At 49.6% G+C, this 14,303-nt stretch overlaps 1 protein-coding gene across 4 annotated transcripts in view; it reads left to right on the top strand.

Annotated features, from left to right (window-relative positions):
- LOC140900196 (uncharacterized) overlaps positions 1-14,303 on the top strand; it is a 72,256-nt gene that overhangs the window by 45,862 nt on the left and 12,091 nt on the right. For all 4 annotated transcript variants that reach the window (XM_073317040.2, XM_073317042.2, XM_073317041.2 and 1 more), the window contains 3 exons: positions 2,531-2,688; positions 7,937-8,136; positions 13,175-13,242. In XM_073317040.2, the coding sequence (XP_073173141.1) occupies positions 2,531-2,688; positions 7,937-8,136; positions 13,175-13,242 (426 nt within the window). The remainder of the gene's footprint in view (positions 1-2,530; positions 2,689-7,936; positions 8,137-13,174; positions 13,243-14,303) is intronic.

Here is a 14,303-nt window from a genome sequence, read left to right as displayed (position 1 = left end):
TTGGAAGTGAAACCAGCCCCCTGTCCTGGGAAATAGACATCGTTCAGCACAAAAATGAGTCAATTCCTGCAGTCTGTAATGAAGCAGTGGGGCCCGCAGCCACACACACGTTATGCACGGTGCATACCCTTGGCAGGGGACATGGCTGCCCAGAGGGTGGGTCCAAAAGGGCAGTTTGCCCCAGGCTCCCATTTGAGGGGGCCCCCAAACCGAGTGGCATTGTGACCCATTGTGCAGTGCCTCAGCGCCACTCGGGTTTGGCTCTGAAGCTCCTCCATCAAGACGGAGTTGCCAGGTCAAATTTTAGTGAGTGGCTCTGCGATCTCGCGTGCTGGGTCATGACGACCAGAATGGGGAGTCAGGCCCTGCCACCACTGCCGGGTGAGTGCGCCCCAGGTGAAAAATTTCAGGGGGTGCGTGTGCCGTGAAGTGTGGCAAACTTTGAATTCTGAGCAGCTTTGCACTGGAATCTGACCGTTTCCCTAAATATTAATGTGCACCCCCCATTTTCCAGTCCCCAGAGTGCTGTGGTACGGTTTAATGGGCTACTCTGCAGCAACTGCTGCCCCTAGATTCATTGTGAACAAGCAGGGTGTTTTTATTTCTGTTGATCGTGAGAGATGACTTTTTTCCTCCCCTGGAGTCTGACCGCTTTTGGTTTCCAGCTTTGGTTTCCATTTGCAGATTTCTTCCCTCTCTCGCTCAGTCTTCAGGAAACCATCCTTTGCGCGGTGTTTGCGTTTCCTCTTCCCTGGGTGCTCTCCTCCAGGGGGAGAGTGCTGACTGCAGCCTGCGGGGCAGCCAAGCAGGACTTAATGAAGTGGTCGGACTGTTTCTGCTTCTCATTTTCCCTGTTCTCGCTAGACTCTGAGTCACTCCCTTTGCAAACTGCTGGTCAGTAGTTCAGAGAAGGGCTGGAGCTTGCAGTCCTATGGCAGCGGGGATTCCTGCTCCTGGGAGGATGCTCGCTCTGCAAATAGGTCGCCGTGGGTGTCTTCATCTAACCTCATCCTGTCTACCCTTCTTCGCTGTCTAGCTACAGCCCAGAGGTGGACCTAGGGCTTCAGCCACATACTAGGAGGATCCTGTCCACTTGCTCCAATGGGCTTTGGATGGGGCCCATAAAATCCATGGGGATCAGCTACAGGCTGGTTCTTCTGCTGTGCAGTCAGTGGAACGGACTCCACCATCAGCCAATGGACAGGGAATTAGTGGGTGACCAGCCAAGTCCTCTCCTTCTCCTTTTCATTCATCTAGCTCTGGAGGGCACTGCTCATCCATATTTATCCTAGTTATTCATGGCCTTTTCTATTGCCCTCTTCACCATGGCATCGAAGCACTTTGTGGCCATCATGAATTTATCTGCCCAACACCCCCCTTCACTGTCCCGTACACCCCCGTCCCCCCCCCCGCCCAATGAGGTGGGGGAATATGATCATCCCCATATTGCAGCTGTTTTAGAGAGATTAAGAACCTTCTTTCCCGAGGTGCTGAGCACCCACAGCTCCCATTGACTCCCACCAGTTAGCGACTCTCCTGGTACCGCACAGCAAGTCTGCGGCAGAGCCAGGAACCCACATCTCAGGGTCCCACGGTGATGGGCAGGTAGAGCTAAAAATGCTGCCTTAGCCAGGTGTAGGGACCCGCAAAGTGAAGCTGGGCATTGGTGTATGCGGGAAGACTGGAGACGGGGGCGGGGGACACATTCTAGAGTGCAGGTGGGGGAAAGAGGCACCAGAAATCTTGGCTGTTGGCCGTGTTGATCCCTGATCAGTCAGTGCCTATTTCTCTCTCTGTGCATCACTGCAGGCATCTTTTATGCAGCCTCTGGTTGGGGACCCCCAAACTATATTTATGTTTCAAACCACATGTGGATGTGGATTTTCACGGCTGGCCTGGTCCAGAAACACTCTTGGTCTCAGCCTTGAGTAAGGACATCCTGTATGTACTCAGGAGGATGGTCCAGTGACTAGGGCTCTGGCCTGGGACTCAGAAGAATGGGTTCAACTCCCTACTCTGCCATAGACTTCCTGTGTGACCTTGAACAAGTCACTTGACGCCCCAGTTCCTCATCTGTAAAATGGAGTTGTTAATAGCACCGGCCTGTCTCACAGAGATGTTGTGAAGATGAGTAAGTGTTAATTATATCCTGACAAACCAAACCACAGTATAATAACACTAATCGCAGTGTAGTTACATAGTAATTACTGTACCCTTGTTTTAAGGTGTGACCATAGGATTGCCCTTTTGTCCCATGGGCATTGGCCTGCTGAGGACAGGGCAAGTACATTTCACATAGCCCGCCCAACAGAAAGGTAATTTTCTTAACTCTCTGGGACATGAATTACTTTCCTTTTCTCAGAAAATGGTAGCATGGCTGGCAGGGAATGCATCTCCCCTGCAGAGCAATTCCTGTCCCAATGTTCCCTGATGAAGGATGTGATCCAAAACCAGGAACCTTCCAAACACAAGGCGGCAGTGCGGGTCCAAGAGGCCAGGTAGATTGTACAGATCTTTGTCCTCTCTGCAGGATCACAAGGTGGTGGTGAGCATTCAGGGGAAAACCAGTGAGGAAAACCATGCTCCCAGACGGGTGGTGCCCCATCTGAAACACCCATCTACGTTGGAGAAGGAGGCGGCTCCAGCCAACCATCCCTTGGCAGGGAACAAACAGGCGCAGATGCAAAGGTTTGTACTGCAGGTCTCTCCTCTTACTCTCAGAGTTTAGGGGGAAGAATGCTAAAGAAAGTCATCAAGACTGGCCCATTGAACTCTTCCCCTTGCTGGGGTGTTCAGTGTTATCTTCCATATAAAGAGCTGCAAATGAAGACTCCAGGTCCTAGCATGCTCTGCTCTTTCTTGATTTGCCCATGAAACATCCGTCTTGCTTCAAGCTGCAGGCCACTCGTGTCAAGATGCAGCGCTGCATGCTAGGACGCATGGCCTGGTGGGTTCCATTTCCATATGAAAGGGGAGGGCAACAGGGTGCCATGTTGCGGAGCTCTCCACGGGCTGCATTTAGCCAGCAGGGTGGGCTTTGTCTACCAGTCCTGTAGGTGTTGTGCAGTAAGGAGAGACTGAGGAGCTTCTGTTGAGCAGGGTGCAGGGCATGGATTGAGTCTTAGCTGGAAGAAATGGCAGAGCAGAATTTTGAGTTGACTTCTGCCAGCCTCTCTGCGGTGGGGAACTTAAAAATAAAAATGGTGTTGTTTAGCAAGCTGAAGAAATACAGCAAAGTGGAAGCCAGACATCTTCGGCAGCAGGGCTGTTAAGGGATCCCATCAGCTTCTCTAATTAAGAGGCGTTAAGCTGTGTATTAAAGCTGAGGTTCACTCATGTTTTCCACTAATTAATTAGTAATCCATCAAGCTCTGTGGGAACAATCAAAGCAAGATCTGAAGGCTTGTCATCTTCAAGGTTATATGGTAATCAAGAAGTAGCAGGCAACTGGCCCCAATTGAGATGCTGACTTCTCCTGGCTTTGCATCTGGGTTTGAGGTGAAGGTTCTATCCTCTTCTCATTTGTGGATTTTCTTCCATCTTGTGGATGGAGCTGTTGCTTGGGTCCATGTCTCCATCATACCAGCAGGGGAAGCTTCTTTGAAGAGCCTTACATGACTGTAAAGTGGACATCTAGACCTTGTCTACATATAAACGTTGCACTGATTTAAAATGTTTGTTAAATCTCTTGAGTTAAATTCTGGCGCATTCTCCTGAGTAGATGCACTTGAATTTAGGTGAGGCCTTTGTATGGAAATTTCCGAGCCTCTTGAGGGGCTGTAGTTTTTATTAGACAAATGCAGAAGGCCTCTTTGTACATAGCAACCTCCATCACTCAGCCTTCATTCCCAGGTATAGGGGAGAGGAGACGAATGCTCTCTGGGTAATTTACAAATAAAGGTGGATTCAGAAGTAGGTGGATACCGTTACACTCAGATCATGAAATGGATACTTATTGTTTGTATTGCGCTCACGCTTACGAGTCCCAGTCATAGACCGGGACCTGTTGTGCCAGGCGCTGTACAAATACAGAACAAAAATACTGTCCCTGCCCCCAAAGAGCTGACCATCTAAGTGAAGGTCTCTGCTGACCAGTTAGCAGAATGAGCATTCTGCGTGTGAAAACACTTTCTGATACTGCAGTTCTTCCAAGTTTGGCTCTGATCCAAAAAGAGCATCTTTCTCAGCTCATCAGCTCCCTACATATCTCCAGGTTACATCTACTTACTTTACTGAAACAAACAAGATGTGGTTCCTGTTAGATCTGCAGCTGCAGTCAAGCTGCGGGAGAGACCGCTTCTGAATTGTCAACTGAGTTCTGATGGGGATAGTAACAGTTCGTTTCCTCCCTCTTGTTCTTGTTCACTTAGGTTGCCAGCTCCTCAGGGGAGGCACTGCCTCTTCTTATGTATCTGTAAAGCATGTAGCCCAGTAGGGCCCGGGTCTCAGTCTGGTCCTCTACGTTCCACTGAGACAGCAAGCGTACTAATAACCTGGATTTAAGAAGCAAACTGGCTTTAAGAAAATATACTAGACGGAAGGGGTTCTGTTGTGACGGGGCTCCAGAGCCATGAAAGTCAGTGGAGGTGGGTGTCACTAAAGGCACCAGCGCTGTATGTGGTTGCATATAACACTTCCCTCTGTAAGTCCGAGCACGCAAGCGTTGAGCTGTTCGGCACATGGAGAAGGAGGCCACAGCATGGCACGGACCCAGCATTCTCCCTGAATGGATCTAAGGTCAAGAAGTCGTCAGAGCAGCTAGGGACTGTCCTATTACCTGGATAGTGCGTGAGGGGGTGGGGGAACATCAAAGTGACATTCTCTTGGAGATGTCCGTGCCAAAAATAACACGCAGCCTGCCAGAGGCAAAGAAGCCATTTGTCCAACGCGAGGAATTATTGCAGGGGTGGATTAGATCAGCAGATTCCAGAGGGGCCCTTGATAGTTGATTTACATTTTGATTGTTTCTGTGGTGGGTGATCCAGGATGATATTCTGGCTGCAATTTCCTTTCTAAAAGCTTGCGCAGTGGCGGTGTGCTGGCTTTAAATGCAGCAGCTGAGCCTGGTGGGAACAGGCAGAAGGGAGCTGGTTTTGGCGAGCTGAAACCACTTCCACACAAGGGTTCAGGGAGGACAGACAAGTTCTACAACAAGCCAGGAACCAAATCCTAGAGTGGCTCCAGTTGGCTAGGCACCAAGAATTCTGGGATACGCCCAGAAATCCTTGCGCCAGGCACAGGTAGCTGCAGCCCCAGTGTGGACACAGGTCTACAGAGTATAGGGCATGTATGGCATAGCAATGTGGATTCTCGGAGGCGGGTTTAGCTAACGTGCTCACATGTGCATGAGCCAGGACCCAGGGCAAACCTGCAAAGTAGACATATGAGTTGAATGCACCAGTCCCACTAATTTTAATGGCAACTGGGTGTCCAAATCTCTCAGGCAGATTTGAAAATCTCAGCTGGTGTGTGCATCTGAATTGGGGATCTCAGGCTGTATAAAGGAGGAATCTGATCGTGAACTGAAGCCGTTTTTTGAGGTTTAAAAGTTCTGGTAGTGCCCATCATTTTTCACTCCTGAAAGTCTCCGTGCCTCTGGGATTGGTGATGGAAGTGGTGAAATGTTGCAAGGGTTTGTAGCTGTTCTGGAGAGTTTCCTCTGCTGCTTTCCCGGGAACAAAGTGTTCAGAGAAGCAAACTGGTCTTCTGGGGGCTTTCCCTGGATTCTGAACCTTTAGGTTCACCCCCTAAAAATTTGAAGTCGTTCCTCAGAAATCAGGGCCACGTTCAGGTCTGGTGTAGGTAGGTGCCACTCGAGTGAATCTCAAGGTCTGGGTTTGGCTCTTAGTGTGTTATAGATCTTCAGAAGCGCGAGGCTAGGTGCTTGGGTGATTTGAATCTTGTCCATCATGTGGCGTTTCTGCAATGAGCTGGGTGGAGAACAGACTCCCTTGTTGGAGAAGTCTGGGCCATCTTTGTACCCTGCATAAAAGACACTTCCCTCTGGCACTGGATGAGAACGTCTGCATAGGTATTCTACCTTAAACACCCCTCTACAGCCCCCTCCACAATCCATCTCTGCATCTGTAATGCACATTTATAGACAGGGAGTGGAGCCTCTGACTAGCCATGTAGAGATGGGCTTCTGAGCTCAGTGGCTGGTACAGGTACCATGCAGAGATGGCAGCATTGAGGAGAAGAAGGGCATGGCATTTAGCATTTGTCCCGTTGCCAACCATCATTAAAGCCTTGTTGTGCCAAGAGGGAAGCAGACAGACAGACAGTGGATCCAGGTAGCAACAGGCGCATGTTTGAGGCATAGCATTCACAGGGAAGGATCAAACTCCCAGCCTAGCTCATGGCTGGCCAGAAGGAGCTGCCCATTCTTCCCCAGAGCTCAGAGTCAGGCTCGCAGGCTGGTCGCAGAGGTCGGGCGCTAACAGAGACAGACACCCCCCCACCACCTCCCCGAAAGAGGACACCCAAGTAGACTTTTTCACCACAACATCTGACACAATTATTACAAAGAGCTTATGAGAGAGATTTTATTAAAATAGACAAGGAAAAGGCTATCTGCCGTGCTACACTACAAGAAGTTCCTTATACAGTAAAAGTGGAGCTATCTGGCACTTTACCAGCCAGAAAGCTCTATAAACCGGAATTTCTGATCTTCATTGAAAGTCTGGTTTATAGTCGGGTTGGTGCGGGGCTGGCAGGCTCTCTACCTGGCTCCGTGTGGCTCCCCGGAAGCGGCGACATGTTCCTGCTGCTCCTCAGCAGAGGAACAGCCATGGGGGGCTCCGTGCACCGCCCCTGCCCTGAGTGTGGGCTCCGCAGCTCCCATTGGCCGGGAACTGTGGCCAATGGGAGCTGCAGGGGGGGTACCTATGGGCAGAGACAGCTCACAGAGCCATCTGCTGCGCCTCCTCCTAGGAGCAGTGAAGACATGTCGCAGCTTGTGGGGAGCTGCCCAAGGTGAGCGCTGCCCAGATGTGGCATCCCGAAACCCCTCCTGTGCCCCAGCCCTGAGCCCCTTCCCACACCCAAACTCCCTCCCACACCCCAACCCCCTCCTACATCCTGAACCCCTCATCCCCCGCCCTACCGTAGAGTCAGCACCCCCAGCTGGCACCCTCACGCCTCCCGCACTCAGCCCTCTGCCCCAGCCCGGATCCCCCACCTGCACCCTGAACCCCTCATTTCTGGTCCCAGCCCAGAGCCCGTACCCCCCCACACACACCCTTTCTCCCTGCCTCATCCCGGAAAATTGGTATTCCATCAGTAAGTATAACTCTTAGTGAACCGGAATATTTGACTAACTGGCACCCCCCCATTCCCCCAACATGCCGGATGACAAAGCTTTTACTGGATCGTTATTTTTCTTAAAAAAGCTTTCTACACTCGTAGTTCAAAACTCTACAGTTCTCAATGATGATTCTTCAGAGTTTGGACCAATTACTAGAAGACTGTGGTACACGTAGCATTATTACTTTTTATGTCTCAGCCTTTATTTAGAGGACTTTTGGTTTGGTATTTTTCCAAAAAGGCAAATTTATGCCTTCTAATATGTGGGAAGCATGAAAATGTATCAATTTGGAGTTAGAAAATATTGCCCCTGCTATACGGATAATTTATCACAGGGCATGAATAAGAGATTAAAGCAGTTCTAACAATACATTGCATTTATAAAGCATATTTTATTTGGCATTTGTGTAGCATATTAATTGTTCTGTAGCTTTTTCATGTAGCTTGAAGGGATAACTAATGCTATTGGCCCCTTTGCCGGAGATGTACAATTAGGCAGGAGTTTTGCATGTGTGGGAGGTGGGTTTCTCTTTGTGTTGGTTTGGTTTTTTTTTCCCCTGCTTGCGTTTAGATTATGAAATGCCAACAAGCTGTGTGGCTTGTTCTGTTTTTATTTCTTTCTTTGCTGCAGCTGGCAAGACATTGTTAACAAAGTGAACGCCCGAATGGATGAGGAACAAGTGCACGGTTACCCAAAGCACCTTCACTTTGACACCAGATCTGAGCAGAATGGCAATCTATTGCTGGCCAATCAACAAAGAGGGGCAGAGCGTGCGATAGCCAATCGGGAAGGAGACAAGGAAGGGACGGATGATGAGGAACTTGAGATGGGTATGGTTTCCAAAATGCAGTGAAGTACAATAATGACCTGTGCTTACCAAGGGGGAGGTTTTTGAATAAAGGCAGTCTCTCAAAAACTTGAAGAGAAATTTTAATTTGAAATTTTGGTCAGGAGATATCATGTATTTTAAATAATCCAAACTTGGTCATTTTTGCTCTAGTTTCTAGTCCCTTTTGTTCCCTCTGCCTCATGCCCTAGCTCGGTCCTGTTTAGTTTCTCAGCATTGCAGGAGAATGCTTGCTGCCCCCAGTGTCTCTAGCATTAATTCATACACTCCCCCGTTGTTCCTGGGAGGACTCCCATTCAAATACTGACATGGCCCAGCCTTGCTTAGGGTTAGCGCCGATAGGCTCAGAGCACAGATAAACCAAGGCATGTTTCGTTGTGAGTGAGGTACAATTGCTAGGAATTTTAAAAACTCTTCTCCTCCCTGCCTTGCAAAGTGCAGAAAAGGAGCCTGGGTCTGGGAATCACCTGACATCCTCCCTGCTCCTGTGTCCGGGAGGAAGCATGCGTAACATCTGCAGTCCCCTTATGGATGACTAAGGAGTTTGTTTTCCTAGGGATAGATGGAGAAAGGACCCGCCTCCTGTAGTAATTTACAGGAGAGGCTGTTGCCCTTATTCTCCTCTGTCATCGGAGGAGTGCAGCACATCATCTTGTTATTGGGGATAGGGTGGCCCTTTCATCCAACCTTGACCTGTCCCCTTTCTCCAGGCCATGCACGTCATACGCACTAAAGCAATGTGCCAGGAATTCACACAGGCTGCGGCAGTTTGTTTCCCGTCTATAAGAGAGGGATGGAGAATCCCCTTGCACTGTGTCTTGCAAAACTTGAGTTCAATCTCCCATGTGATTTTATTTATTTATTTATTTTTGGAAGAGGGATTCCAATCTTAATCCTGGCGATGAATTTCCCAGTATCCTTTGGGGGCGAAGCGCAAGCCATTTCAAAGGCCAGCTAATTCCTTTAGTCAGTCAGACAACTGCAGCCGCTGCAACTATCTTGGAAGACTCAAAGTCTGTGCGTCTGAGCAGCTGGGGGAGACCAGCCCTCAAACCATTTGGCACATGTTAGAGTTGTATCCTCTGCCGCTCCAACTGCATTCAGACTCCCCATACTGGCTCGGCCAACTAACAATGTATTTGCAAGGGAAGCCATTAAAAAGGGGAGAAGGGGGAGGCATTTGACCCGGTCTGACCCATCATCAGGCCAGGAATCTGGTTCATGAATAATTCACCAGCTGAGGTTTGCGAGGGAGGAGCCTTTATCTCTGCTTCAGTTCACAGGCACAATGTATAAATATTGTTACGCTGAAGGTTGGGCGATGGTACCACGTCATTGTTATCATGCAGGACAGCTTCAGTCTTCCAAACAGGGGAACTGAGGGAACAATGAATTGCACCTCTGTTTAGTGATAGCTGAAACAATAGAACATGATTGCCCAAGGACTAGACTGCTTTCAAGCCTGGGCAGTGGGTGGGCCATGTGGTTCCAGGAGTTTCCTGGGGATCTGATAACAAATGCAAGGATGAGGGATATATTTGATTGTAGCCGTGCATCTGTGTGCAGGAGAGAAGCGGCAGAAACACCTCAAACAGTGAAGGCAACAAGGAAACCACAGAGACAGCGAGAGAAATGTGTGACCTTGAGGGGGAAAAAACGAAAGTGAGAGCTTTTGAGCAGAATGCTGGCTGGAATCTTTGAACAGAGAAACTGTCTCGCTGCTTTTTGATTCCTAGTGTGTTCAGGGAAACAGGACTTGATGTACGTTCTTTGTAAATAAACAGGATTGCATCAAAGAAATACCTGAGTCCATCATCAATTTCTGTCCCTAACTGAAACAATCCACAAGATCCCAAATATTGATTAACTGCTCGGATCTAAAAGGCTAACCGTGTTAATGCAGATTTGATCAATGCAACTGAATGGGGTTACTAGACCAAGCTGAGCTAACAAAGTCTCTGTTGCCTTTGGTCAGTGACCTATATCTAACTGTCACTGGGATTCTGAATGCAATATTCCTTAGGTTGCCTAGTGGGTGGAGCAGGAAGTTTAGGAGTCAGGGCTCCTGGGTTCTATCCTCAGCCTCTGGGGATCTGGGTTCAAATCACAAGCGAAAATGAGTTTGGTGGTCTCAGCCTGAACCCTTGCCAGTGGATTTTGGCACAGTTTTCATTCTCTGCTCAGGAGAGGGCTCGGATTAGGAATAGCGGTGGTGGTGAGGGGCAGAGATGCAGGTCAGTATGACTAACAGAGGCTTAGATAATAAGGCCATAATAAAGATAGGGAGGAAAGGTCTAGATCATTGGGTCAGTGCCCTTCCAGTGCAGGAGAACCTCTCAAATATTGGACATGTTAGATATTAAACTGATCCTGTGCTGATCGGGTCCAGACAACTGGACACAGAGAAGTGTGGGGGTTGTGTGAGAAAGAGAGGAGAAGCCATGTTCTTGTTTCAAAGCCCGGATGCTTTGTCCCTTCCCATAGAAGAACCCAGCTGGTATTTCATCTTTAAATGACCTGCTTTCGACAAGTTCCCTCAGAACAATCAAACTAATTGCCTCACATCAAAGCAAACTCTTCTTTGAAGGAAACAGGCTCGCACTGGGGGGGTGGGGATGGGGGGAGTGTTGGGACCAGCAGGACTTGGCCTCCACGTCTTAATTGGGATTAACGCCTTAGGGAACAACTTTACAGCCCAGGCCATGAAACTATCTAATTGGGAGTCCTGTTGCCTCTTGGTCTCTTACTTAATGTTTCAAGAGGGAAAACTTGGCTAATGCTGATGACAGACAGCACAGAAACACTGACCCAACTCCCTGCCTCCGGCCTTCGTTAAGGCCATTCTTGTCAAGGATTGTTAGGAGAAGGATAATAAATGATGGGCTGTCAAAATGGGCGATTAGTGCTCAGCTGTCTTCCCACCCCCGGGGTCCTGAGAAGCGTCTCAGGCAGAAATACTACTTTTCTGTTGTTTGTTTTTGCTACTAAAAACGCATCCGGGCCTCAAAGACACCGGGTCTAATGCAGCCAGATTTGGACCACAAGCCTGGAGGGAGAACCATCTCTGCACCCCAGGATTAGAGATTACAGCAAATGAAGCTGTTTAATGGGAGGGGGGATCATTTCTGAATGGGGGGATCATCTTAGAAACTCATCTCATGATTCTGTTAGCACCCCGTGGTTCCCTCCAGCGCGCCCTGCTTTACACCCCCGTCTGCCATCTTGTGGTCGCCATGATTCTCATTGGGATGTTCTTCACAGCTCGTAAACCCGGCTTCTAGCTGGCCAGAGCCCAATGGGATGCCCCTCCTTTGCTTTGTGCACCCTCAGGGGACCCGTGCGTTGCCTCCTCAGCTCTCCCAGCTCCTGCCAGACTGGGGATGAAGGAGTGGGCGCGGCACCTCGTGTTCCCTCAGAGAGCTACAGATTGGTGCTGCATCCGTCCCTTGGGACGCACTTGCCTGTAGATTACACACCAGGCCGAACGGGGCAGCCTGATCCTGGAGGCTGCTTTGCATCACCCCTATCAACCTGCTCTGCTTGCCTCTGCAGTGGTCAGCATGACCATTGGAGCCAGCGCAACCAGATGCGGTAGCTGGACCCACTCGGATCTGGATTCAGATCCGGTGGGGTTTGGGCCTCCCGCTGGTCAAAACAAAGGGCTGTCCAGGGCCTCAAATGTATGACGGGAGAAATAAACATAATGAGCCACCTTGCTTCCCGCAAACTGACGCTCTGTGCGGTTCCCCTTTCCTCTCCCCCTTGCCACGTGGGGCGCCGGCCTTTCATTTTCAACCGCCAAGCGCCGACGAAGGGCAAAGTGGCGCCGACCTGTAACACGCCGTGGCACAGCTGGGCTGGGAGCAATGCTCTGACCGGCTGCACAACTGGGTTGTTTCCATGGATACCACCCAGCCTCTGCAGTAGCCCAAGGGACCGAGAGCGAGACTAATTCCTGAACGTACAGATGGAGTGACGGAGCATCCGGTGGCTCAGTAAGCCAATCGCCCTGTGGTGTGACTCCAGCTACCTTGCCACCTAACAGGAAGCAGATGGGTGTAATTGGCACATCAAGGATCGTTAAGCCTCCAAAAAGGCGGCCTTACAAATCCCTTGCCCCCAAAAGCTGTTACTGTTATGTGGAGTTGTCTGTCTTGCAAACTTGACATGGGGAGAACAATGAGTCGAGGCCACTGTCCTACGCAGCACACAAGACGGATGCCAAGATTTGGACCCTGAAACGTTGCACCCATCCCCCCTGCACTGCCAGTCTGTGCCATGTTCCTGGGAGCGTACGTTTGTTTTGGTGTTAAATGTGTTTTCCGTTCCTCCTCGTGTCATCAGTTGTCAATAGTCGCAGAGGTTTTTTTGTCGCCAGCATGTACCTGCACCATAGATGCCAGGAGAGGTTTTGGCAACTGGATAGAGGGGGTTTCTGGCACCCACGAATATGCGGGAGGTGGTTTTGAATTTTGGCACCAAGGAGGCTGTGAAAGTGCCTCTGCAAGTGACTTCAGCTCTTGGAGGCAGGGGACTGAATTGCTCCTTTCCCTGTTGCCCTTGACAGCAACTAGCTCCCTGAGCGCTGTCCTTACATCCAGCCGTGGCAAATAAGCACGTTAGCTTGATGCCTACTAACGTGATCGTTGATGAAACAGTCAGTGTTGACATTTTAACATACTATCGTTAGGCACCAGGATTAACCCGTTACAATGAATGGGGAGCAATTCACACCCCTCCATGCTATTGTGTCAGACTGTCTGCAGAGACAGGCAGACAACACTGCATCAGTTTCCACTCTATACCTGTTCCATAGTGTGGTAACTAGCCTGCTCTCTGGTTCCAGTGATGCTTCATCACAACCCAATGCGGTGTCTTTCCCAGATAGGCACGAGCGATCAGTTCACTTTCTTTCTCTAAGTGAGAGAGAACTTTCCACAGTGCATGGGACCAAATGGTCACATTGCCAGTGCCCTGTGGGTTTTGCTGGGACGGATTTACTCATTTCATTTTTCTTGCAGATGCTGGGATGATTGAAAGAGAAGAGGATATCCACACCCGAAAAGAGGCATTGGTCCAGGAGCCAATGGTAAGAGACGTCACCATGCTGTCATCACTTGAAGCTGATTGGACACCAAACTCTTCCATTCAAGCAGAACCTTTCCATTCTCGCCCCTGCCCCCAAGAGGTGTTGTTTTAGTGAAGAATAGTAGGGGTTTTCCTAGCATCCATTCGAGTGCTAATGGGAAGGTATGGTCAGCACAGAGTGAGAGCTGGGAGTTCTAATCCCAATCCCTGCCATGCGTTCTCATCAGACAAGTCACTTCTATGCCTCCGTTTCTCCTAGCTTAAAAACAGGCAAAATTACCTCTCTCTGATGGGTGTTAGGCGAAGCAGAGCTGGTCAAACAGAGCATGTGTGCACATGAGGGGAGGGGGGATAATTTATTTGCTGTTTGATGACATCTTGTATATAATCAGTTGCAGAATCTCTCACCTTGGGGGCCACAAACCTGTTACTTCAGGGGGCCCTCAGCACGCAGCCTTTCCATATGGCTAAATAGGCCCCAGTTAGATCTCTGCTCTGTGGATGGGGGGAGGGATCCCGAGGAGCAGGTGCTGGTTGTAGAAAAGGACCTAGGACCACTGCCCTCGTGGAAGGAGGTTGTTTCAAACATTTGTAAAGATGGTCAGATTGCAGGGGAAAAAATATACTGGCACATCATTTTATCTGACAAGCTCCGGGGACGCGATGCACTGACTGGTGTTTATGACGACGGTAGGGCTAGCTAGGCTAATTTGCTGGTGGTTTGTAAAGTGCTCTGAAGGTGAGACGTGCTATGGAAGTGCCAAGCGATATTAGTTCGGTAATCGATGTCCATCGGGAGAGCTTCAGCTCCGTTTATCTGCCTTCTCTTGGCTTCGAGAGGCTAAAGGAGAGAGACCATGCTCCCCAAAGTGGAGAAAGAGGAGTAGTAACTTCAGGGCTAAGTGATCTTTCCCTACACATTTCTAAAGCCCTGGCTGGGATGATTTAGTTGGGGATTGGTCCTGCTTTGAGCAGGGGGTTGGACTAGATGACCTCCTGAGGTACCTTCCAACCCTGATATTCTATGATTCTATAGCGTTCCTCTCTGGCCTCCATGACGTC

This window comes from Lepidochelys kempii, chromosome 18 (genome assembly GCF_965140285.1).
Source record: "Lepidochelys kempii isolate rLepKem1 chromosome 18, rLepKem1.hap1, whole genome shotgun sequence".
Lineage (NCBI taxonomy): Eukaryota > Metazoa > Chordata > Testudines > Cheloniidae > Lepidochelys > Lepidochelys kempii.
Note: the sequence above shows the minus strand (reverse complement) of the source record. Positions and strands in the feature narration are given on the sequence as shown.